The 26,242-nt window shown below is 44.9% G+C and overlaps 1 protein-coding gene and 1 pseudogene across 4 annotated transcripts in view; one reads left to right on the top strand and one right to left on the bottom strand.

Annotated features, from left to right (window-relative positions):
- STON2 (stonin 2) overlaps positions 1-26,242 on the top strand; it is a 190,950-nt gene that overhangs the window by 62,370 nt on the left and 102,338 nt on the right. For all 4 annotated transcript variants that reach the window (XM_008271961.4, XM_051826192.2, XM_051826188.2 and 1 more), the window contains exon 4: positions 18,431-18,622. In XM_008271961.4, coding sequence (XP_008270183.2) covers positions 18,431-18,622 — 192 coding nt within the window. The remainder of the gene's footprint in view (positions 1-18,430; positions 18,623-26,242) is intronic.
- Positions 23,503-24,106, bottom strand: LOC103351695 (protein Hikeshi pseudogene; annotated as a pseudogene).

Here is a 26,242-nt window from a genome sequence, read left to right as displayed (position 1 = left end):
CATCCCCAAAGGGTAGGATAGGGAACTTGTTTTCACAATAAACTGTGAGCTCAACTTGGTAGAATCACCACTCCCTTGCTATTCGATGGTAAATTTGGAGATTCCTAAGGGAGGAGGGTGAACACTTGATCTTGCTAAAGATAATGTTTTGGGGGGAAGCAAGCACCTCTCAATTCCAAATTTCCACCAGGGGACCACTGAAAGCAAAGGCCACCACATAACACACCAAACGTTGGAGTAAGGGAAAAGGTTTGTTGTTGGGTTGGGGACTCAACAGGGTGCCTTCCTGTGCAGGAGAGACAGCCTCCTGTACTGGGAAAACAGCTTTGCAGAGGTAGGGAAGTGGAAGCAGCAAATTCCTTAGGGTGGGGGTGGGGCTGATGCTTGTGATTGGGCAAGTAAACCAGGCTGGGTTTAGAATGAAGCTTATGGTACAAAATGGCAACCTGGCCAGAGCCTAAGATGGCGCCACAGATAAGACCATACCATTTTACTAACAACCACCCTAACTGCCTATTAGCCCATTTGACTCCTCACAATAGTTGTTCCATTCCTGGAGGCTGTTGGACAGCTGAGATTTTAATTTAACTTCAAAATGTTTGGATACATATGCTTGTTAGTAAAATGGCGCAGTGTTATCTATGGCGCGATCTACATCCTGACACCATCCTAGGCTGTAGCTCCGCTGCCCCCCCACCCACTGCTGTTGCTGGAAGCCACATGTCTCTCTCTCTTTCTCTCCTGATCTCCTGTCTCTCTGTCTGCCTCTTGCTCTCTCTCTTACACTCTCTTCTCCCTCTTTTCCTTCTTCGCCTCTTCCCTCTGGTCTGTCGGGTCTCCCCAATAAACTCTTTCCCTTACTCTGGTATTTGGTGTGTTTTGTGGCGGCCTTACAATGCTGACATGGTATCACACATGCAACTGTAGGTATTACACAGATATAACACAAATCTTTGGGGCCGGCGCTGTGGCGCAGCGGATTAACATCCTGGCCTGAAGTGCTGGCATCCCATATGGGCACTGGTTCGAGTCCTGCTCCACTTCCGATCTAGCTCTCTGCTATGGCCTGGGATAGCAGTAGAAGATGATCCAAGTCCTTGGGCCCCTGCACCCGCGTGGGAGCTTCCAATCGGCACAGTTCTGGCTGTTGCGGCTAACTGGGGAGTGAACCATCGGATGGAAGACCTCTCTTTCTCTCTCTGCCTCTCCTCTCTCTGTATAACTCTGACTTTCAAGTAAATAAATAAATCTTTAGGAAAAAAAACCACACAAAATCTTTGCAGCGAAATGCCTCACTATGATAGAGTGCATGTAGGATTTCTTGTAATATTGCTGCCTGCTCTAATTGTTCAGTAATACTCAGTTTTTATGGTGTAGTAAACTGAATAATGGCTCCCAAAGGCATCAGTTCCTAGTCACTGAAGCCTGTATTGCCTTATTTGGAAAAATAATCTTTGTATGTGTGATGAAGTTCGGGATTGTGAGATGAGGGATAATTCTTGATTATCTATGCAGGCCTTGAGTGTCATTGTCAAAGGGGAACGGAGGGAGATTTTGCCCACACAGAGGACATGGCAGTGTCCAGATGGGACAGAAAGAGATTTGAAGATGCCGACTTTGAATGCTCTAGTGATGCAGCCACAACTGGAAAACACAGGCAGCCACCAGAGGCTGGAAGAGACAAGGACCAGATTGTGTCCTAGAGCCTCTGGCGAGAGGGTGGTCCTCTGACATCTTGATTTTAGCAGTGATTCTGATTGCTTACGTCTGGCCCCCAGAACAGGGAGAGAATAAATCACCATTGTTTTCTACAACCAAGTTTGTGGTGATTTGTTACAGCATCCACAAGAAACCAATACACTAATCTCTAAAATCTTAAAATGGAACCATTTGCCTGCGGCTAAGAATGAGTCAGTTTGGGCTAGGAGGCCAGCAGTGATACATTGGAGACTATTTGTTAAGCAGCTATATGCTAGCCCTATGCTTCATCTCCTGACCTTATAAGTACTTTATAATTTATTCATTGAGTCACCCAGTATTTACTAAGGTCTTTTTTTTGTGGTTCTGCTTGATGTAGATATTCAAAGACATAACTTAGTGCTCAGAATTTACCACAAATCCATTGAACTGCTTCTGGGGCCCTTGAGTAACAAACCATAGCCAACTTGTGCTCCTGTGATTTCCCTATCTGCCTCCAGCTGATTGTCTTCCAGCTACAGCGTGTCTTTTTTTCATGTATTTCATCTTATGGTAGCTGAGAATTCGGAGCTGATTTTAAGGAAGCAAATGAAGAAGTGGATGTCAGGAGAATTGCTTGTCTGTGAGGTTCATTTTAGAGCCAGGTGCATCTATTCTTACTTCCTGTGAAGAATTAAAGTCAGAATTTAAGGTATTTCGTTCTTAGTGATCATTTACCTCTGAGACTTGCCAGAGCTCTTACTCTGTTTTGCCAAAGATCAGTGGTACTCACATGGAAAAACCCTCATGTCTAGGTGGCCAATTTATATAAAAAGAGCAAGTATCTGGTTTTTAATTTAAAAAAAATTTTTTTATTTGACAGATAGAGTTAGATAGTGAGGGAGAGAGACTGAGAGAAAGGTCTTCCTGCCGTTGGTTCACCCCCCTGCCCCCAATGGCCGCTACGGCCAGAGCTACGCTGATCTGAAGCCAGGAGCCAGGTGCTTCTCCTGGTCTCCCATGCGGGTGCAGGGGTCCAAGGACCTGGGCCATCCTCCACTGCCTTCCCGGGCCACAGCAGAGAGCTGGACTGGAAGAGGAGCAACCAGGACAGAATCCGGCTCCCCGACCGGTACTAGAACCCGGCGCCCATATGGGATGCTGGTGCCGCAGGCGGAGGATTAACCAAGTGAGCCACGGCGCCGGCACCAATAGTTTTTAATCTAATATAATAACATACAAATTGTCCATCAGTTTCTCATTTATCTACTCGTTGCTTTTTTTGGTCAACTTTCTGTTGCTTTAACTAAAGTTTGTGAGAGGAGAAACAGTTTATCTTGGCATTCAGTTTTGGAGGTTAATAACCCAAGATCAGTGCCTCATTGATTTAGGTGTCTGATAAGGCAGGAGAGTGGTGGATGGACGATCACGTGGTGAGACAGGAAACAGAGACAAAGGCACCATGCTTGGTTTATGTATCCAACATTCTCTGGAGCACTGTCTTTCCAGGGCAAGCTCTCAATGACTTAAAGATCTCCTGCTAGACCCACTTCTATATTCCATCTTTAGATCCACTCCCTACCTTTAATACACCAACTGTTAACATAAGAACTTTGGGGTTTAAAAGTTTATGTGAGTTTGGGGAGCTAAAAACCTGTGCAAACTAAAACATCTATTCTAAATAGTGCTTTTCTTAGTTTATTAATTTCCATCAGTCAGATCCTAGATCTATTTTTTTTTAAAGATCTATCTATTTAAAAGTCAGAGTTACACAGAGAGAGAAGGAGAGGCAGAGAGAGAGAGGTCTTCCATACACTGGGTCCCTCACCAATTGGCCGCAATGGCTGCAGCTGTACCAATCCGAAGTCAGGAGCCAGTAGCCTCTGCTGGGTCTCCCACACAGGTGCAGTCCTTGGGCCATCTTCCACTGCTTTCCCAGGCCAAAGCAGAGAGCTGGATTGGAAGTGGAGCATCTGGGGCTCAACCAGCGCCCACATAGGATGCCAGCACGATAGACTGTGGCTTCACCCGCTATGTCACAGCACTGGCCCACCAGATCTATTTTTGCTATTGCTCCACCCATGTATATCAAGCAAACACTTTTAATATGGATAACACATGAATGAAGTGGAACTGGGGCAAGAGAGATGTTTGATGTGCTGTATTTAAACGTGCAAACATTTGGAATCTCCCACGAAGTGTGGTATACCTAAGTATGTCTCCGTGCTTGCAGGTTGCTAAGTTCAGCCTAAAGAATGGAGCCCTGGAAACTTAGTTTTTGGCTTAACCCACCTTTGCTATCATAACATTATCACTAGAACCAACAGACTCTTTCCTGTGATCTATAGTTGCAGTATTTAGTTTCTTCCCATTTTATTCCTTATGTCCTGTTTGCTTCTATTAAATACCCTGAACAAATGTCTTTCTGAGTTAGGAAAAGGGACAATGTCCTGTGCAACCTCTCTGGATACCCTTTGGTGAGCAGGTCATGATCTTGTCCTAAGGAAAATCAGGGAGGGAATGAGGCAGAGCAGACATGAACCTCATGATTGCTGCTCCTGGTCTTGATTTCCGGAACGCAGAATGGAGCCTCACTTAGCCAGCCATTCCAAACCTGAAGGTCCTGGCTTACAAAGAGAAGTTAGGAATACACACACAAGCGGCACTCCGAGGGAGACATGATTTCTAGGTTACTCATTTCCCATTCTTCAGTTCTCTTTCCTCTACTCTTTGAAGTTTTTCTGGAGAATAAAGCACAAAAAAAGAAAACAGCCTATCTTTTAAGCTGTGCCACCTAAGAATAAAGCCGTGGGAGCCTTGGATTTCAGCCTGGAATGGGGATGCACTATTTGCCCTAATTAAAATGCAAGGAGGCCTTAGGCACAGTGGAGTTGGGGACAAAGAGAATGTAATTAGTGGCAAATCTCTTATTTTTATGGCATTTAAATAGCCAGAAGCTGCAGTGGGAAGCCTAGAGAAACCAAGGAGTTGTTAGTCCCCACACTGGTGACCTGGTTACTTGTTTTACTATATGCTAAGCATCCCAAGGGTGACTGGATAGCCAGGAGCAATAGCTGGTCAGGAAAACCACTCCAGAAATGCTTACATCCATCAAGATGATACTTTTCCTTTGGTCTCCAACTAGGATGAGATTGGAACTGAAGGAAGGAAGGAAAGAAAGCACTTACTAATATTTAAAAAAAAAGAAAAATGTGATTAAATAAAATAAGAGGGACAGAAGACTTTTTAGAGCCACATACATAGAACGGAGAGCTAGTGTCAAATATTTGGATCTGGGGATACTGGGAATAAAGATAATTCCCCTTGAACCTTTTGTGGAATGTATTTCCTCCATCTGAAATTTGGTAGATGCCAAATGTAGACTTTTATCTCTTTGATTTAATAAAGCCACTTTGAGTCAGGCCATCTTGGTATCTCTTCCCTTCAGAAAGATTAGTGTTGAGTGGTAAGTGTTTGGCATGATGGCTTTATTATTTTTTTTAACTTTTATTTAATAAATATAAATTTCCAAAGTACAACTTTTGGATTATAGTGGCTTTCCCTCCATAACCTCCCTCCCATCCACAACCATCCCATCTCCCACTCTCACATCCCATTCTTTATCTTTTTTTTAAAATATTTTTTATTTTTATTTATTTATTTTTGACAGGCAGAGGTGGACAGTGAGAGAGAGAGAGACAGAGAGAAAGGTCTTCCTTTGCCATTGGTTCACCCTCCAATGGCCGCTGCGGCCGGCACGCTGCGGCCGGCACGCTGCGGCCGGCTCACCGCGCTGATCTGAAGGCAGGAGCCAGGTGCTTCTCCTGGTCTCCCATATGAGTGCAGGGCCCAAGCGCTTGGGCCATCCTCCACTGCACTCCTGGACCACAGCAGAGAGCTGGCCTGGAAGAGGGGTAACCGGGACAGAATCCGGCACCCCGACCGGGACTAGAACCCGGGGTGCCGGCGCTGCAAGGCAGAGGATTAGCCTATTGAGCCCCAGCGATGGCCTTTTTAAAATTTTTTTTATTTTTATTTATTTATTTTTTCCATTCTTTATCAAGAGTAATTTTCAATTCTTTATATACAGAAGATCAACTTAGTATATACTAAGATTTCAACAGTCTGCACCCACACAGGGCATGATGGCTTTATATAGAGTGCCTGGTTCAAGTCCAAGCTACTTTGCTTCTGATCTAGCTTCATGTTAATGTGATCCTGGGGGCAGCAGGTTATGTCTCAAATATTTGGGTCCCTGCTACTGATGTAGGAGACCTGGATAGAGTTCTTGGCTCCTGGCTTTGACCTGGCCTACCTCTGACTGTTGAGAGAGTAAACCAGCAGATGAAAGTTCTCTCTGTCTACTTCTCTGTCTCTGTTTCTCTACCTTTCAAGTAAATCAAAAATAATTTTAAGAACTTTTTAAAAAAAAATACTTTTTTGGGGACCTTAAATATCAAATACTTAAACCTAATAGTGAAATTAACCATGAGAACACTGTTCACATCTCTAATTTGAAGATGTAAACATCTAAAGTTATACAGTGGAAAATATCAGGTAATTTAATTGGATATTTATTTGCTGAACCTTGAACTAGGTGCTTAGATATCTTGCTAAGCCATGAGCAGAGCTAATATGTGAAAAGGCAATCTTCTAGTGAGTCTATTCATGTCAAAATTGATACTTCATATTATTCACTAAAGAAATATTTTTTAAAGGTAGGCATTTTGTGCAGTGAGTAAGATGCTATGTGGGGATGCCTGCATCTCATTTATCAGCATGCCTTGGTTTGGGATTCCCAGCTCTGCTCAAATTTCAGCTTCCTGTTAATGAAGATCCTGGGGGAATAGATGATGGCTCAAGTACTTGGATTCCTGCCACCCATGTGAGAGACTCAGATGTGAGATCCTGGCTCCCAGGTTCAGCTTGGCCTTGCCATGGCTTTTGCAGTCATTTGAGAAGTGAACCAGTAGATGGAGATCTCTTTCTGTCTCTGTCTCTCTTTTTGTCTTACACTCTTTCAAATAAAATTAATAAGAATTTTGAAAACAAAATTTTGAAAAAGAACCTAAATCCAGCTGGTGTTTTATTCACATTGCATGCTTTAGCAATACTTCTCCTAACTTTGCCTAGCTGCAAAAGTTTGACTAACTTACATGAGAAGTCTTCAGAAAGCACATGAAAAATATGTATTATGAAAATACTATGCATGAATTTCAAAAAAATTTTTGCACCAAAATAAATTTATCTGAATTCCATTTTCCATGAATTTCTTGAAGTACACTAGTGTAAGGCCTGCTCTGACTTTAAAATTCCACCATGCATCAGGAAGAATGTAGCAGTCAGTTTACCTCTCCCTCAAAAATCTTTATAAGGGTTGTTTGGGAGCAAAGATCGATTATCCAGTATGTGCATTTTACAAGTATGTGTGTGTGTGTGTGTGTGTGTGTTGTGTGTGTTTGCACTAAGAATAGATTTGCAAATGCCTACAAACAAACAGGCTGAAAGAGCAAAGTTCATTCCCCAAATTTAAAAAAATAAGAGACTATTATCAGCATGAGGCTTCATATTCACTCGTCATGTTATATGCACTGACCTTCCTTAGTGGACACGGGAATTGTTCCGCAAGGCCAGGGCTGAATTGGACCCATTATGCAGATACTGCAGGATATGCATAATTACAAACATTAAAAAAAAACCTTTAATTTCCGGAACATGTGTCCCAAAGCCCAAGCAAAACACTAGTATTCTCTTGTGCTTCAAATGTCTTCCCTAAAAGCTTGGGGTAAGGCCTTCCCATTGTGTCTGGGGAAGCTAATTATCTGGACCAGAGAAAGAGTCACTTGTTTGGTGAGGATCAGAGATGACGTTCACCAAGTGAAAGGGAGGCAGGGGTGACAGCTGAGAGAGTTCATCCAGGAGACCAGCCCAGGGTTCATTTCTATTCTGTTGCTCATTCTGGCTCCTGGGGGTGGGTGGGGGTAGAATAAGATCCCAATAGTTTGGTCCATGTGTAGACAAAGCCCACTGCATGCATATGCATTTCCCTTCTCAACAGAGAAGCTCTTATTTTCTTTTAATACCTTGAATTGTTCTCTGCATCTAATTGTACCCAATGACCTTTCTTGAGTCCATCTCAGATGTAGATGTACCCAGGAATGAAGTTCATTCTTTAAACATTTTTTATTCAGTTTTAAATTTATTTGAAAAAAAGAGAGAGAAGGAGATCTTCCATCTTCTGATTCACTTCCTACATGCCCACTACAGCTGGGGCTGGGCCAGGCCAAAACCATGAGCCTGGAAACTCTGTCCGGGTCTCCCTTATGAGTAGCAGTGACTCGATACTTGGGCCATCACCTGCTGCCTCCCAGGTACACATTACTGTGAAGCTGTAATCAGAAGCAATGGCAGGACTTGAACCCAGGCACTCTGATATGGGATGTGGTCACCAAACACCTGCCCCCAGGAGTGACTGTCAGCGTAGTCCTCCTTCCTCAGGGCTGTGTGCCTCTGCTCTGCTCTAAGCCTCACCTCTTCTGCTACTTCAGACAGATTTGTTGCTGACATTGCTGTCCCCTCTCCCCTGAGGCTCTTCCTCTGTGCTGAGAACTCTACTCCAGGGTTGCCTCTTCAAAAAGGCCCAGAACACTTGGTGCCTTCCCTCAGGCTTCTCTTAGCTTTCACTTTCTTCACAGTCCAGGTCTCTACCTGAAATTATGTTATGATGTATTAGATTACTAGAGAGAAAGGAATTTGCTTCTCTCATTTATTCTCTGCAGGCATTTGAGGAGTGAAACAGCAGACGGAAGATTCTCTCTTAGTCTTTTTCCCATCTCTTTCTTTCAAATAAAAGTAAATTAACAGAAGTGTTTAAAAATAAGCAAAAGAAAGCAAAATAGACAAGAAAATTAGGCCAGCTTCTTACCTTTTTCTTTTTTCAAAGAAAAAAGGACTTACTTATTTTGAAAGTCATAGCTAAATAGAGAGGTGAGAGAGACAGACAGAGATCTTCCATCCACTGGTTCACTCCCCAGATGGATACAATGGCTAGGGCTGGGCTTGGCGGAAGCCAGGAGCCAGGAACTTCTTCCAGGTCTCCCACATGGGTGCAGGGGCCCATACATTTGGGCCATCTTTCCTGCTTTCCCCAGGCCATTAGTGGGGAACTGGATCAAAAGTGGAGCGGCCAGAACATGGGATGCTGGTGTCAGAGATGGCAGTTTTATCCAATACACCACAGCACAGGCTCCTACCTTCTTCTTGTCAGCCGACAATTGTCAGAAGCTTAGAATTTCTCATTATTACATACTCAGTACGATACACACTGGTATATACTTACATCCATATATGTATACATGCCATATGCATAGCTACAGACACATGTACATAACATGTAAACCTATACATGCACGAGTATCACATTCACACATAACATATACCCTTACACACATATACATGTATATACAAACAGTTTTTTTTCTGGAAACTTCTAAGAAGCACACTTAAGATTGTCCACTATGTGTTTTTTGTGCTTAAAGGTAGTTCTCAAAGATGAATTCTCCCAGTTTATCTCAAAGCGTCCTTAAAATGTTTTATCAGAATTTTCCTTCCAGAGCGTTGCTAGCTCCTCGGTGAGGCATTGTGAAACACAAAGTAAACTGCCCAAGCACGCATCAATTAACTAGAGCATTCATGCAGAAAACATTTCGGTGCTGGGAATACAATAATGAGAAACCTGGACACCATCCCTGCTTTCCCCAAGTTGAGGTTACCTAACAGTTGGGCAATCTGTCACTAACGGAACCTTCTGGGAGCCAACAAGAGCTTTTCTGAACCAGTGCTGGGGACAGCTGCTTTGCGTCGCCAACTGTGAAACAGCAGGGAGCCACAAGCAAAGAATGGAATTAGATCTATTCTGTATTCATAGATGGCATATTTACAGCCGTGAAACAATCATATAGTCACAGTGGTTGGACATTAAGTTATAAATAAAGGATATGGCACCAAAATATTTACAGAAGGATACTTTTAAAAAGTTTATGGGAAAATAGAATTAAAAGGTAAGTTGAGGGGCCAGTGTTGGAGCTTAGAAGGTTAAGCTGCCACTTGCTGGCCTCCCGTACTGACTGCTCTGCTTTGATCCATCTCCCTACTGATACACCTGGGAAGGCAGCAGGGGATGGCCCAGGTGCTTGGACCCCTGCCACCCATGTGAGACACCAGGAGGAATTCCTGGTTTCTGGCTTTCGCATGGCCCCTCCCTGGCTGTTGTGGCTATTAAGGGAGTGAACCAGTGGACAGAAGATCTTCCTCCCTCCCACCCTCCATCCTTTGTCTATTGTTCCCTCTGTGTCACTCTGCCTTTCAAATAAATAAATCTTTTCTTGAGAAGAATTTTATTTTGGTGGGAAAAAGAGTTTTGAAATCCATGCATAGTTTTATTCATATTAAATGTTTTCCCATAAACTTTTTAAAGACTTTTCATATTTAACATCTTAATCTACCCAAGATCCCAGAGGAGGAAAAGAAAAAAAAATTCTGTATTAACTATTTTAATAGTATTACTGATCTTCAAAGAGTATATGGAAAATACATTATGGAAAAACTATGCATGGCTTTCAGAATTTCTTTTGTACCTACCAAAATGAATTTATCTTTCAATTTCATTTTCCATAAACTTTTCGTAGTATCCTTGTATTAACTGACAACTTATAGATTTATTATTCATTTAGTCAGTGTTGCTGTGAGTCCCACCATATACTAGTCACTGTTCGGGGCACCATAGATACAGCCAAATATTCTTCATGTGGGACACACACTCTGCTGGGGCTGCCATGCCAGAACCACAGTGAAGCGGATCCAGAGTAAGTTTGTGATGTCACGTGGCAAGTAGGAAGGAGAGGGACATGAGGCAGAAGAGGGGAATGTGATGAGGAGGGTGTGAAACTTTACAGGAGGCAAGGGAGCGACTTTCCGAGAGGTAAACGTGAAGGAAGACCGAAGGGAAGGGAGGGGATGAGCCTTGCAAAAACCGGGGCAAGGCCTTGCATGCAGGAACAGCAGGTGGAAAGCCCCTAGCAGGGACAGTGTTCATGGTGTGTGATGGGGGCAGAGTGGATGCAGGGAGGGAGAGTTGAGGCCTCAAGGCCACAGGCTCTCTCACATGTGGGTGCTTGAGGAGCAGATGAGGGTTTTGACTTTTTTTTTTTGAGATTTATTTATTTGAGAGGTAGAGTTACAGAGAGAGAGAAGGATACACAAACACACATACACACACAGAGAGAGAGAGAGAGAGAGAAAAAGAGAGAGAGAGAAAGAGAGAGAGATCTCCCTTCTGCTGGTTCACTCCCCAAATGGCTTCAGTGAATGCGGCTGGACCAGGCCAAAACCAGGAGCCAGGAGCTTCTGCGGGGTTCCTACATGGTTGCAGGGGCCCAAGGACTTGGGCCATCTTCATCTGCTTTTCCAGGCACAGTAGGAAACTGGATAGGGAGTGGAACAGCAAGAACTCAAACTGGTGCCCATATGTGATGTTGGCCCCACAGGCTGCAGCCTTAACCTGCTGAGCCACAGCACTCGCCCCAAAGATTTTGGCTTTTAATATGGGTGAAAGAGAAGCCATCAGAGTTTTGGAACAGAAGGTTTTAACAGATTAACACTAAAACCATGTGACTGCTATAGGGTAGCAGTATGGTTGAAAATAGACTAAGAGGAGGAGGAGGAGAAATGTAGACACAGTGAGACCAGGAAAACAGTTGAGAAGAGGAGAAGGTGGCTTGGGCCAGCTGGGGGCTTGGCGATGATGGGAAGCAATTGTTTGGACTAACAGAACTTGCGAAGAACCAAGTGTGAGAGGAGTCAAGAATGGCATGGTGGTTTCATTCTGAGCAAGCTGAAAGGACAGAGGCGCTGGTTTGGAGGGAATGACAGGAACTTGGCTTTGGACACACAGAGATGTGATGGAGACTGCAAGTGCATTTGGACATAAGGATGTGTCTTTAAATAAAAATCGCGTCCAGTTAACCCATACTGAATACTTCTTTGTGTTAAGCACGTTGGTACTGCTTTGTCAGTGCTAACCTGGTCCCCTTCTGAGGGTTGTGTTCTTTTTAGCCCCATTTTGTAGGTGAGAAAGTGGAGGAGCAGCAGGTTAAATAACTTGCCCAGGCTGTGCAGCTGGCTCCTGCTGTGAAGCAGGCAGTGTGGGTGCAGGAACCTTGCTCCTTTCCTCACAGGAAAGGAGGAGAGGCAGATTTCAATCTCCTTTCACTCTGTTCCCCGTGGATGTTTGTGGCTCTGCAGCACAGCGCTGGCGTCATCTTGCTTCTATCTGGCCTGGCATCAAAGGAGAAGAACCTGCTCCAGGCTCAGCACTGTCCTCTCTGTTCAGCTAAGCTTGTGGCCTGAGGACATTCAACCAAGAACCTAAATCAAATAACTCATGTGAGATCTCTAAGCTGATAAATAAATAAAGTATATTAGAACGAATGAGAGTAGTTTGTGAGCTGCTGGGACTTCTGGGACTTTGCCTCTCTCCACTGCATTTTCCTTGGTTTCTCCTTCAAGTGACACATTGTGAATGTAAAGAGCCAGTGTGAAAATACAAATAATTATAATAGCTTCCTTTCTGAGCCATCAGAGTCTTTTCTGATGTGTGGTTTTAATAAGTTTTATTAGCTACGGAATAAATGCAAAGGAACATCTTAAAACGCATATTAAATTATAAAGAACAGTGCTCAGCTAGTTTTATGAATGCATATTGTTGTCAGCTAACAGCTCTCCATGTTTCCCTACTGATCCCATCTTCCTCCTTCATTCCCTCCTTTCCCTCAGTCCTCTATCACCACCTTCCTGAGTTTTGTGATAATAACTGCATTACTTTCGCTGACAGCTTTCCTACCCCACACATGCATCAAGAATGGTGTAATTTAATTTAGCCAGGTTTTGAACCTTATATGAATGAAATACTAACTCATTTATTTTGTGACTTGCTCCTTTAACACAACCTTATTTGTGAGATTTGTCCATGTTAGTACCTGTAGCTAGGGTTCGTTTAGGTTTTATTGTTGTTTAGTTCATTTTTTTAACTTATTTTCATTTAGTTTTTATTCATTTGGTAAAAGGTGAAGGATTTATATGAGCTGAAGGGAAACCAGAGTATTAGTTTTTATTCATTTGGTTACTGAGGGACATTGGGTTGTTTTTCCTTATCAGCAGTTAAGAACCTGCTTCTGTGATCATTATTTTCGTTTTTCTAAAAGCATTATTAATTTAGGTCCTGGTGAACATGTGCAGATGGTTCTCTTGTATAAAAATATGAGGGGTCAGGTGGGCATTTAGGCTAGTAGTGAAGACACCTGGATTCCCAGCTCTGGCCCCTGACTCCATCTTCCTTGGGAAGCAGCAGCAATGACACAAGTAATTGGGTTCATGCCACTCATAAGGGAGACCTGGATTGAGTTCCCAGCTCTTACTTTGGCCAGGGGCACAGCTGCAGCCATTTCAGGCATTTGGAAAGTGAAACCAGCAGAAGGGATTGCCCTCACCCCCCAACACGCACACACACACAGACACACACACACAAACACACACATACACACAGCTATTTAAAAAGAAACAAGCAGGAGAGAAATTGCTGAGCTCTGTAATATTTTCATCTTCAACTCAATCGGATAACGTCAACTTGTTTGTTCCTATTCGAAGTATTATTTGCTGGTTTTCAAAAATACAATTCTCTTTTATATGTTGATTTTTAAGTCACAATCGTTTTGCTGATTATTAATTTGATAAAGTGTCAGTAGTATATTTTGGTTATTTGAAATACATGAAATGTCATCTGCAAATAGGCAGAGACACACAGAGAAAGAGATGGATAAATATCCCCTCTGCTGGAACACTCCCCAAATGCAAGCACTGACCAGGACTGAGCCAGGGCTGAAGCTGGGAGTTGAGAGCTCAATCCAGGTCTTTATGTGGGTGGCAAGAATCAATCTTGAGCTATCACCGCTGCCTCCCAGTGTCTGCCTTAGCAGGAAGCTGAAATCAGGAGCTAGAGCCAGGAATTGAACCTAGGCACTCTGATGTGAGAGACATGGGCATCTTAACCACTAGGCTAAATGCCTGCTGCTTATTTTTTCACTTTGTCTTATTGTATAGACTTTGGCCATAATTGTGATGTTGCATAGAAATGGGGATCATGAACATCCTAGTCTTGGCCTGAATCTTCAAAGGAAAGGTTTTCAACATCACACGTTGTCTGCTGTGGGGTGTGGGGTTGTCTCTGTTAGGTTAGGTGGTCTCTTCTGTTTCTGCTCCCAAGCAGTAGCTTAATCATTACACCACAGCTGACCCTTTTTAAAGATTATTTTTTTAAAAAGGCAAGAAAGAGAGACAGAACTTCCCCATCCACTGGCTCACTCCCCAAATACCCACAATGGTCTTTTCTGGGCTGGATCTCTCATGTGGGTGGCAGGAGCCCAATCAATTGAGGCATCACTTGCAACTTCCCAGGGTGTACATTTGCAGGAAGCTAGAATTGGGAGTGGAGCTGGTATTCAAACCAAGGCACTCCAGTATGGAATGTGTCATCTTAACTATGCCAAACTCCTGCTCCAGTTAAACTCAACTAGTCACAATTCATTTCTCCTCCTCATGAATCATTACATTTTCTGATAATAATTTGTTCAGGACTCTCTTGTCTTTCTCCATGGTTGAGATTAGTCTGTAATTCTTATAGACAGTATAAATTGAATATATTTTGTCAGGTTGAGGTATCAGGAAATGCTAACCTCATAAAGTGACTTGGTGAGTGGATCTTCTTTTTCTGTACTCTGGAATAGTTAGTAGAAGATTGAAATATATATTTTTTCCACTAAAGTATAACACTTTCCAGTAAAACCACCTGGCCTGGGTGTTGAAGTGGATTCGTTCCTGAGAGGAGGAGCATGGTAGGGGCAAGAGGCACAGAGTCACCACACAGATCCTGGGAGTCGGGTGAAAGCGGGCCAGAGGCGAGCAGCCCGCAGACTCGTTTATTTCAGTTGGTACAACAGCTTATATAGCCAAGGCAGTCAATCCAGTGAAGGGGCAGTCTATGCCCTAACCAATAATAGCCTGTTGCCAGGCAGGCAGGCTCTGAAGCCATCCAATCACAGCCTGTTGGCAGGCAGGCTCCATTGCCAGGTGGGTTTCAAAGCCATTCCTGAGTAACTGACGCTCGCTTGTGGTGGAATGAGAAGGCCATGCCAAGATGGCTACTGGCAAGCAAGCGTCAGTTACTCAGGAATGGCTTTGAAACCCACCTGGCAACAGGCTGTGATTGGATGGCTTTGGAAACCACATGGCAAATGGAGCCTGCCTGGCAGCAGGCTGTGATTGGATGGCTTCAGAGCCTGCCTGGCAACAGGCTGTTATTGGTTAGGGCATAGACCACCCCTTCACTGGATTGACTGTCTTGGCTATATAAGCAGCTGTACCAACTGAAATAAATGAGTCTGCGGCTGCTCGCTTCTGGCCTGCTTTCACCCAGCTCCCGGGGTTTGTGTGGTGACTCCGTGCTTCTTGCCCCCACCACGCTCCTCCTCTCAGGAATGAATCCACAGCAACACCTGGGCAGACACTTGATACAGTGGTTAAGATGCCAGTTGGGGTACCCATATCCTGTATACCATATTGAAAGGCCTGAGTTTGAGCCCTGGCTCCAGCTCCTGATTTCAGCTTCGTGCCAGTGTAGACCATGGAAGATAACAGGCAATCTTAAGTAGTTGGTTCCCTGCCAGCCACGTGGGGAGGCAAAGATTGAGTTTCTAGGTCCTGGCTTTGACCTGACCTAGCCCCAGTAGTTGAAGGCACTTGGGAGTGAACCAGAGAATGAGAGATATCTGTGCCTTTCAAATAAATAAATTCAGGGCCCAGTACTGTGGTGTGGCAGGTTAAGCCACCACTTGACAACAGCATATCTTATCAGAACACCAGTTCCAGTCTCAGCTGCTCCACTTTTGATCTAGCTTCTTGCTAATATGCCTGGGAAGGCAGCAGAAGATGGTCCAAGTACTTGGCCCTCTGACTCTTGTATGGGAGGCCGGAGGGAGTTCTGGTTCCTGGTTTCAGCCTGGCTCAGACCTGTCTGTTAGCCATTTGGGGAGTGAACCAGCAGATAGAAGATTCCTCCCTTTCCTCCTTCCTTTACTTCCTCCTCTCCCTCTCCCTGTTGCTCTGCCTTTCAAATAAGGAAGCTGTTAAAAAGTTTACAAAGAATAGAAAGTTTTAAAACCAACTGGTTTTATGTTTCCCTTATAGGAATATTGTAAGTACTGATTCACTTTGTTTCATAATCATTGAACAAGTCAGAGATTCAAAAGTTACATTTTTCTAAGATTTCTACAATTTTACCTATGTTTTCAAATGTATTGGTGTAAGCACATTCATTATTTCCTTTCATTGCCTTCTTAACGTATTTTTAATAAGATTTTATTTATTTATTTGAAAGAGTTATACAGAGAAAGGAGAGAGAGCTAGAGAGAGACAGAGAGAGACAGAGAGACAGAGAGAGGTCTTCCATCTGCTGGTTCACTCCCCAATTGGCCAGAGCTGCGCTGATCTGAAGTAAGGATCCAGGAGCTTCTTCCAGGTCTCCCACATGGGTGCAGGGGCCCACGGACTTGGCCATCTTCTACTGCTATCTCAGGCCATAGCAGAGAGCTGGATTGGAAGAGGAGCAGCTGGGACTCAAACTGGCGTCCATATGGGATGCCAGCACTGCAGGCAGCGGTTTTAGCTGCTACACCACAGCTCCAGCCCCACCAGACTTTTTGATCTTGCACTCTTATCATTTTGTAAGTAAGCTGGCACCTCCCAAATATGTTTATTTGCCTGTGCACCGCCCCAAACCCAGCCATTCTAATGTGAGATGCAGACATCCCAAAACAGCGTCCTAATTGCTGTGCTAAATACCCACCTCTCTCAATAGTTTTTTTTTTTTACAATTCTATTGGTATTCTCAAGGAATTTTTTATTTGTGTTTTTTAAAATTCTCATAATTTAAGACTTTTTGTTGGTTTAAGAGGGAAATAGAGAAGAGAGGAGTAGATTGTGAGCATGAGAATGCACTCCTATCATTTGGTTCACTCCTCAAATGCCCACAGTGGCTCGGGCTGGGCCTAAGCCAGGAGCTGGAAACTCAGTCCAGGCAACAGGCTGTGATTGGATGGGTGGCAGGAGCCCTGTTGCTCGAGCCATCTATCCTAAAGCTCTCTCCTCCCAGTCTTTTTGGACTTTTAGGGGAGTGCCATTACATAAGTAAGGTTGATTATATCATTGGCCACTGGTGATCTAGTTAACCCGCAACTCTTCTCCTCAACTTGGAGGCTGGGGCTGGGGAGTCGAACTGACAGTTGCAGAGCCAAGCGCATGGCTAGTTCCCCTGGCAACCAGCCCCTCCTCTTGTAGGTTTCTAGGCCTGGGGACTTACCAAAAATTGCCTCATTAACACTAGCTCAGATGTGTTTGAAAGGGTATGTTGTAAATAAGAGACTATCTTTCACCTTTACAGCTCTAAAGCTGTTCAGAGCTACTTTGGGAACCAAGGACTAAAGGCCAAATACTTTAATAAAAGATTCTCTTATTGCTTTAGTCACTTAGGAAATAGCAAGATTGCTGGAGCTGGAAGCCAAGAATTATAGACAAAAACCCAAAATATATATAAATATCATATCACAGTATTGCATATATGTCATCAGCCCTAATGAGTCTCCATTTATATATTTAACAGTCTGTGGAATATCTAACTACAGTCAAAAGCAGAGCAAACAGAGGCATGTCATATGAATGTACTTATGTAGTCCCAGATCCACTCATCTCTTAACCCAGACTGGCTCCAGTTTTGCAATGTGAATTAGCAGTTTTTCTTGAATTATTAGTGTGCCACTAAAACTGGAGAGTATTCAAGGGGAAGGGTATAGTTTGGGTTTGAATGAAGCTGAGATCTAAATTTAGAAATAACATTAAATCTCCAAAGTAATTCTTAGTCCTTTTCTTTGATTGGAGGGCCCTGAGATCTTAGCTGTAATAATAGTTTTGATATTTACTATCCGTAGGATCTCAGCCAGTTGCCCTGTCTTTGTCATGAGTGATTCTTTCTGTATTTCTGTGACAGAACTTCAAAAAGTTCATGACAAAATGGATTTAAAAGATAAATTTGTTTTGGTGCAAAAAATTTTTGAAATCCAAGCATATCTTTTTCTTAATACATATTTCCTGTAACTTCCTGAATATTCCTTGTCTGGCTCTTGAGATTTCATAGAGGGGCCGGTGTTGTGGCGTAGTGGGTTAAGCCACCGCTTGCAGTGCCAGTATCCCTTATGGGCACTAGAATGAATCCCAGCTGCTCCACTTCTGATCCAGCTCCTGCTGGTGAGCCTGGGAAAGCAGTGGAAGATGGCCAAGTCCCTGTGCTCCTGCACTCATGTGGGAGACCCAGATGAAGCTCCTGGCTCCTGGCTTCAATCTGACCCGGCTCCAGCTGTTGCAGCCATTTAGGGGAATGAACCAGTGGATGGAAGATTCTCTCCCTCTCTGTCTCTGTCTCTCTTTATCTCTCTCTCTCTCTCTCTCTCTGCAGCACTGCCTTTCAAATAAAATAAGTAAATCTTTAAAAAAGAGAGATTTCTTAGAATCTGAATGACATCAAGGAACTAAAGATAAATGAAATACAACTATTTATATTGTATGCTCTTGGATTTTGCTTTTTCTCCAGCCCTGACTATGCCTTGCTGGACGTGCCCTTCATTCGGCTCCCTGGGCAGATGTCCTCTGACCTCCGAGAGCAGCTGGACCACTCATTCAGAAGACACTAGCAGTCCTAGCTTTGGTCCTTCATATACAGACCTACAGCTCATCAGTGCTGAGGAGCAGACGAGCGGCAAGGCTTCTGGAGCTGACTCGACTGGTAAGATGGAGCTCCATGCCAGAGGGCTCTGCACATCCCTTCTGGTGTTCCCAGGTGCTCTGTAATGTCTTGATTCCTTGCAGCCTGCATTGCTTGCAGAATGAGTTCAGGTACAGTCATCTAGTCAGAAAGCTAGAATCCAGCATGGCTTGAAATTGCCATGGGAAAAACATGTAAACACATTGGCTGCTTAGTTGGCACATGAGTCATACTAAGAGGCCATTTAACAGTGCATCTTACAGTGTTATTTTCTGAAGGTTTGGGGCACGTACTGTTCCCTGTCAACTTATTTTCTCCTTGGGTTGCTGAGTTCTGTGTAATATGCACAAGGCTGATTCTCTCATCCTACCACCCACGCGTCTTCCCTCTTCAGCAGGGGGGAGGAATATTTAAACAGAGAAAAAAAGAAATGTTATATGGAATGGAATGAGAATGTGTCCAGACTCACACATCATTTTGTACTTAAATGATGGTTCTGCTCTGCCTTCAGTGATCTTTTTGCTGGTCTATAATGTCCCACGATCTCATTTATTAAACTTTACAATAATCATAGGAATGCTGGCTTTCTTTGCAGGTGAAATACGAGTCTGTCAACAGGTGCTGTGTTTTGGGTGTGGTTTGGGATAGTCGTGGATAAGATCCATGTTTTGGTTATTTGACCCAAGCGATGGTTTCCACTGAGTGTGATGGAGGCACTGCTGGGATCTCTGTGGAGGAAAGTATCCAGTGTGTCCACTGCATTTGTTTTACCTTTTCCAAACTGTTGTCGGGGAGTTTTGTCCCCAGATTGTTTTTCTAGTCGGGATAACATTTGCCCTCATGCTGTGTGCTGTGGGGTCCTGCAAATGTAAAGAGGGGTGGATCCCTCCTATATCCTAAAGGGTTTGGGCAGGATTGGTTGCTAGTTGATAATATTGCAGAGAATCCTGGTTCAGAGCCATCTCTCTTCACAAGCCACAGTTCTTTATGGCATTCTGTTTTCACAGGAAAAAATTGTGCCAACATAAAGTTATCTTTCATTCCATTTTTCATTTTTCTTTTTTAAAGATTTATTTATTTACTTGAAGGAGTTACATAGAGAGGGAAGGAGAGGCAGAGAGAGAGAGAGAGAGGTCTTCCATCCTCTGGTTCACTCTGCAGTTGGTTGCAACAGCTGGAGCTGTGCCCATCTGAAGCCAGGAGCCAGGAGCTTCTTCCGGGTCTCCCACGCGGGTGCAGGGGCCCAAGCACTTGGGCCATCTTCTGCTGCTTTCCCAGGCCACAGCAGAGAGCTGGATTGGAAGAGGAGCAGCCCAGTCTCAAACCAGTGCCCATATGGGATGCCAGCACTGCAGGCGGAGCTCTTCCCACTACGCCACAGTGCTAGCCCCTCATTCCATTTTTCCACACACATTTTGAAGTACCCTTGTGTACATCCCCGCAACTGTGTTTCTGCCATGGGGAGCATCTTGTGGATGGAAAGTCACATGCAGCAGCTAACGCCGTCAAGAAGGAGCCTGAGCTTGCCTCTCCACTTTGCCTCTCTTTGCCCTGTTCTTTCTAAGCCATTCTGGGGCACAGGCATACAATATATATATTCTGGTCTACAGAATTAGCCTGCTCAGATTCAGATCCTGGTACTGCCATTTACCAGCTATGCGATCTTTGGCAAGATCCTTACTATCCTTAGGACTCAGTTTCATCTTCTGGGAATAACAATAATACCTACCTGACCCAGTTGTCAGCTCCTAGTAGAGTAAGTGATCATCAAGGATGAAACTTACTCCCTTCCTGCGATAGGATTCCTGTGTCAGGATGGTACCAATTGGGCCCATCATTGAAGGGAAAGGTGAGATCTCTAGTCCCAGACTGTTATTCTGATGGCCTCTCTATTTTCTTATAGTTGAAAGTTGCTTTACTTCTTGGAGATTCAAATGACAAAAATAAGTCCTAGCTTGCACTAGGCATTCTTTACCTGTCTGAAAAGTCAGATTATTTTTAACATCTCCCTTTTCTAAAGTCATGCTAACAGAGTGGCAGTTTGCATCAAGTAAACCTCCTCCCAGGTCATTCTGGTCAGGGTCCCAGCAGGAGGCAGATGGGGCCTTGAAAAGTGTTGACCTGCAGAGAATTTAATGAAGGGGCTGCTTTGTAGAGGCAGTGAGAGTTGGAGTCACAGGATAGTGGTTGCCCAGAAGATGCTACAGACATAAAAGGACAGGGGCACAGTAGAGATTTAATGAAGTATGGAGATGGCAGGGCGTAAATACCCAGGTCTTGTGCTGGTGTTTCCCACTTGGCAGATGCAAGCCGGAAGCCGCAGGGCACAAGGCCCTAAAGAGGCACTCTCTATATAGAGTTCAGCCACCAGGGCACAGAGCCAGTAGAGAATGAATTTGGGGCAGAAGGTAGGACAGAGCAAACAGAGGAGAGCCAACACACCTTGGTCTCCACCAGGAACTAAGTGGCCCCAACCAGGCCAGGGTTTCTGTAGGGACTCAAAGGCAAACTCAGTACTAGATAATGGCATGTGATGTTCTTCTTTCCTTCAGCAGTTTCCATGGCTGCAGGGAGGTGAGGGATTGCTTTTGGTAACCACCCTGTTTTACAGTAGTGATAATCACGGCCAGCACGTACTGAATGTGTGCTGTGTGTGTGTGCCAGTACGTGTCACGTGCTGTCTTTGGCCTTTTACAACACACTCATGGGGCAGGTGTCGTTCTACCCATTGTCTAGTTGACGCTTCGTCTGAAGAAGCTGGAGAGACTTGTTTAAAAGGAAACACTAAGAAATGGATGACCTGGATTTTAATCAACATTCCAAAGATTTTTGCATCTATTTCCCAAACCTAGCAGTACCTGAGTCCCTATGATTATCAATTTGCTGTGACTTTCGGACCTTCTGTACAGTTACAGATAGAGGATAAATACAAACGTATAACCAGATGTTGCTCTGCAGTTTATTTTTAGTTGTCAGTAGGATGAGGGCATTTAAAATAAGATGTGTAGCAGGCAGAGCCTGAGGATAAAGTTCATGTGTCCTTTTTTTAAAGATTTTATTTATTGATTTTTAAGACATAAAGTTACAGACAGTGAGAGGGAGAGACAGAGAAAGGTCTTCCACCCACTGGTTCACTCCCCAAATGGCCACAACAGCTGGAGGTGGGCGGATCCAAAGCCAGGAGCCAGTGGCTTCTTCTATGTCTCCCATGCGGGTGCAGGAGCTTAAGTGCTTGGGCCATCTTCTAAAGCTTTCCTAAGCCATAGCAGAAAGCTGGATTGGAAGAGGAGCAGCCGGGACTAGAATCAGCACCCATATGGGGTGCCAGTGCCTGCAGGCGGAGGATTAACCTACTTTGTTGCAGCAGCAGCCCCAGTTCATGTGTCTTTAACAGCTATGCATGCCTACAGGTAACTTCTGTCTGTCCCAGTACTCTTTCCTGAAAACAAGTTTCTGGGCACTCTACCATGAAAAGAAATCTCCCCATTCTTTTTTAAAGAATTCTGTTTATTTGTTTAATTGTTTAAGATCTATTTGTTTCAAAGGCAGAGTGACATAGAACCGCTGATTCACTCCCCAGATGGCACAACAGCTAGGGCTGGACCAGGCCAGAGCCAAGAGCCTGGAACTCCATTTGGGTCTTCCATCTGGGTGGCAGGAGCCCAAGGACTTGGGCCATACTCTGCTGCTTTCCCAGGTACATTAACAGGGAAATTGATTGGAAGCGGAACAGCTGGGGCTCAAACCAGAACTCCTCTAAGGGATGCTGGCTTGGCAAGCAGCTGCTTAACCTGCTGCACCACCAGGGGCAGCCCCTTATTTATCTGAAAAAAAGAGTGATACAGAAAGGGAGGTCCCATTTGCTGGTTTATTCCCTCAAATGCCTGTAACAGCTAAGGCTGGGCCAGGCTAAAACTGAGAGCCAGAAACAATCCAGGTTTCACATGTGAGTGGCAGGAACCTAACCATTTGAGCTAACACCTGCTGTCTCCCAGGGTTTGCATTAGCAACAAGTAGAAATTGGTAGGGCCGGCACCGCGGCTCAGTAGGCTAATCCTCCACCTGCAGTGCCAGCACACCAGGTTCTAGTCCCGGTCGGGGCGCCGGATTCTGTCCCAGTTGCCCCTCTTCCAGGCCAGCTCTCTGCTGTGGCCAGGGAAGTGCAGTGGAGGATGGCCCAAGTGCTTGGGCCCTGCACCCGCATGGGAGACCAGGAAGAAGCACCTGGCTCCTGGCTTCGTATCAGTGCGGTGCACTGGCTGCAGTGCGCTGGCTGCGGCGGCCATTGGAGGGTGAACCAACGGCAAAGGAAGACCTTTCTCTCTCTCTCTCTCTCTCTCACTGTCCACTCTGCCTGTCCAAAAAAAAAAAAAAAAAAAAGATTGGTAGCATAGCTGAGATGGGTTGTAGACATTCCAACCACCAGGGTGGACACCCACCCCACCTTTTTCTTTAGAAATTACACCAGGGCCCAGGTTGGCACAGGAGTTGGGAGATGATGTTGTCTGCTTACAGTGGAGCAGTGTCCCTTCTTGTCCTTAATCCCTATCCATTCCCTCAGGCCTGGACTCAGTGATGAGCAGTGAACCTCCAGCACCCTGGGAAGTGGAAGGCAGTGAGGTGAATCCTTGGGGAGCAGTTCTCTGGCCATGGGGACAGTGTCAGGAGGCAGTCTGAGCTGTGGGAACCCCAAAAAAGCTCTTCCTGAATACTTTGACCTGTGCAGTCAGGGTGGAGTTCTTTTTTTTTTTGGATGAAGGTATTCTTATGTTTAAATGTTTTTAATTTCTTACAAAGATTTTAATTAAGCTTCACAGTCACTAAACAGTTTTAAACTTAGTCTTCATGATTCTTATGGTTTCATGCTTTCAAATGGAGTCATCTTCAAAACATGACAAATTTCAGGATCCATCACATAGTATTTCATTCAAATTATGTTTCTGTGTTAGTTTCCTTTGAAAGTTCTCATACCATTCAGATCTGCATTTGCTGGAATGAACATTTCAGATGGATTTGGTGTCATCTGGACCTGAGAGACAGCAAATGATGAAGCAAAATTGCAGAAGTTGTCCAACATTTTTTGTTTGAACTGTGTGAATGAGTCAACCGAGGATACAGCAGCATTGCCTGCTGGAGTCTGCTGAGCCAGACTGTCCAGCAGTTCCACTGAAATTCCAATCTGAGCAACAGATGGAGTCTGGACAATATTCATGGCTCCCATGGGGTGTTGGCTTCCTTCTCCAGATTTAAGACCTGAAATTTTGAAGATGGCGTTTGGTTTCCCATTTGTGACAAATCCTAGGAATTACCATACTGGTATTCCACTTGAATCAGGATAGGAAAAGTAGACAGATCCTCCCATTCCCTCAGGAAATGGGATTGTTCCAAGCATAAAAACTACAACATGGTGCATATTTTCATAATTAGGTCAAAAACAAATTTATCCTCTGCTACTTGCTGTGCAACTGTTTGTACCAGCCTCACTACCACCAGACAGCCAAACATGGTATTGGTGGTGGCTCTGCTCAGCCAGCAAGGTCTTGAAGCTGGTGACTAGGAGTCCTGGAGATCCTGCCCCAGTCGAGCCCAAGAACCTCCCAGAACTTGCAGGAGGGAGCCTCCTCTCCACTACGTAGCAACTGGACCAGCAGCAAGCAGGGTGGAGTTCTGATTTTGAAAAACCTTTAACTCACCCTGGGTCCCAGGAGAGGAGGAGGAGAAGGAAAAGGGAGGTTTAGGAGAGTGAGCATATTAGAAACTGTGGCATTTATCCATCTGTCATAGCAGAGGAGAATGTAAGCATGCTTTCAGTTGAGCCATGGGAAGCCCCAGCCTGTCTGCCACCAGGTGTGTGGCAGTGCTGGTCTCTGAGAGAGCCCTGCTTAGGCTGGATGGCTCCATCCGGGTGACTGGAACCAGCCTGGCTCTGGAGCAGATTCTCACCTGTCCCTGTCTCAGAGAAGGCATCTGCTAGAGCTTGCCTTCCTCACCTTGGAATGTGGCAGAGTCTCTGTCCAGGCAGGGTGTGGGGTGAATGTGAAAAGGTGTTTTGTGTTGTGCAGAGTGCATAGGGATTTTTTTTTTTTGAAAATTTCTAATTTAACTCTCTGTGCCTTGTTGCCCTTTGACCTGGGAAACAAAGATAATTATGGCCTACTCGTTGTTACTCCAAAGCGGGTTGTAAACTGTGTGCCACTGGGATGAGATGCGAGGAGTGCTTTGCACTTCTCAGCACAAGCAGTGGTGAATACAGAGAGGCACTATGGTGAGTTTGGGGTGATTTGTTTCCATGCTGAGGATTTGGGGGTCCTTGTGAGGAACTGTCTTGGGGAGACTCTTATCATTGATTTCATGTCCCCTCACGCCCCAATCCCCACCTGTAGTACCATGCCCCTTAGCCTTATGAAGGGCAGTGAAGAGTAACAGCACATGAGGAGTTGCAGCCCCCATCAGCAGTGCCCTGTCAGGACAGTGTGTGGGGGTGGTGGCTGGGACGGGTGCTCTGTGCTTCACCTCTTGGTACAGAGAGGCATTATGGTGCTCCAGGTTCAGACTGTTTCCCTTGGCTGAGCCACATACCCCTCCAGGTGCTCACTGTGTGCGGAGTTCTTCAGCTGGGTTTGACGGCCCCATGTGTAGTCCTAGTCCTGGCATAATCATGGAGGGAAAGACTCTGTGATCAGCCTGCACTTCCTCCTCATTTTCTCGCCAAGGGGATAATTAGGAAGAGGCAGGCAAGCCCATCTCCTCACCTTGCTCAAATCTCTGGGTGGGGCAGAGCTGGAGCGCTGCAGTGATGTTTGCTGCGGTGTTCAGCTCTCGAGAGCAACAGAAGAACTGGGAGTGGGCTGATCCCAAACAGCACTTGCTTCCCCCTCACCCCCATAGTCACAGGGACCCCTTTGCTGTGTTGTCTTCAGCAGTCAGAGTGTCAGGGGAATTAAAAACAAGCCTCCATCTTTGCAGAGAAAACACACAAGTGTTTCTAGGAGCACAAGCTGCTGCTCAGCAATGAGCACACAGGAGAAGCACAGATTTGAATATGGGATTAGAATACTCAGACCCAGGGAAGGAGCTGTGGCGAAGCAGGTAGAGCTGCTGCCTGTGACGCTGGCATCCCGTATGGCCACCAGTTCAATTCCTGGCTGCTGCACTTCTGACCTAGCTACCTGGTAATGCACCTGGGAAAGCAGCAGCAGATGACCCAAGTCCTTGGCTCCCTACACCTTCATGGGAGACCCACAAGAAGCGCCTTGCTTCGGACTGGCCCGGCTCTGACCGTTCCAGCCATTTGAGGAGTGAACCAGCAAATGGAAGATCTCTTTCTGTAACCTCTACTTTTCCAATAAATAAATAGATACATAAGTCATAAAGAAAAGAATACTCAGACACTCATGTATGCCAGCTGAGGCATGTGAAGCTGGAGGACGCGTATGGCAGGTGTTTAATAACTGCTGAGTGGATCTTGGAATGGATGGTGAGAGATGGCAGGTGACAAGACTCATCTGCCCCCGAGACACTTGTATCCCATTTGGGTTTAGGAATCCTGTGTTTCCCAGCCTGTGTCCCATGCTGCAACCCAAGAAAAACCAGGAGGCTAGGGACCAATGTGTTTGGTCCCTGTCTGTTGGAGATTTGTAA

The sequence above is a fragment of the Oryctolagus cuniculus genome, chromosome 20, assembly GCF_964237555.1.
Source record: "Oryctolagus cuniculus chromosome 20, mOryCun1.1, whole genome shotgun sequence".
In the NCBI taxonomy this organism is placed as follows: domain Eukaryota; kingdom Metazoa; phylum Chordata; class Mammalia; order Lagomorpha; family Leporidae; genus Oryctolagus; species Oryctolagus cuniculus.
Note: the sequence above shows the minus strand (reverse complement) of the source record. Positions and strands in the feature narration are given on the sequence as shown.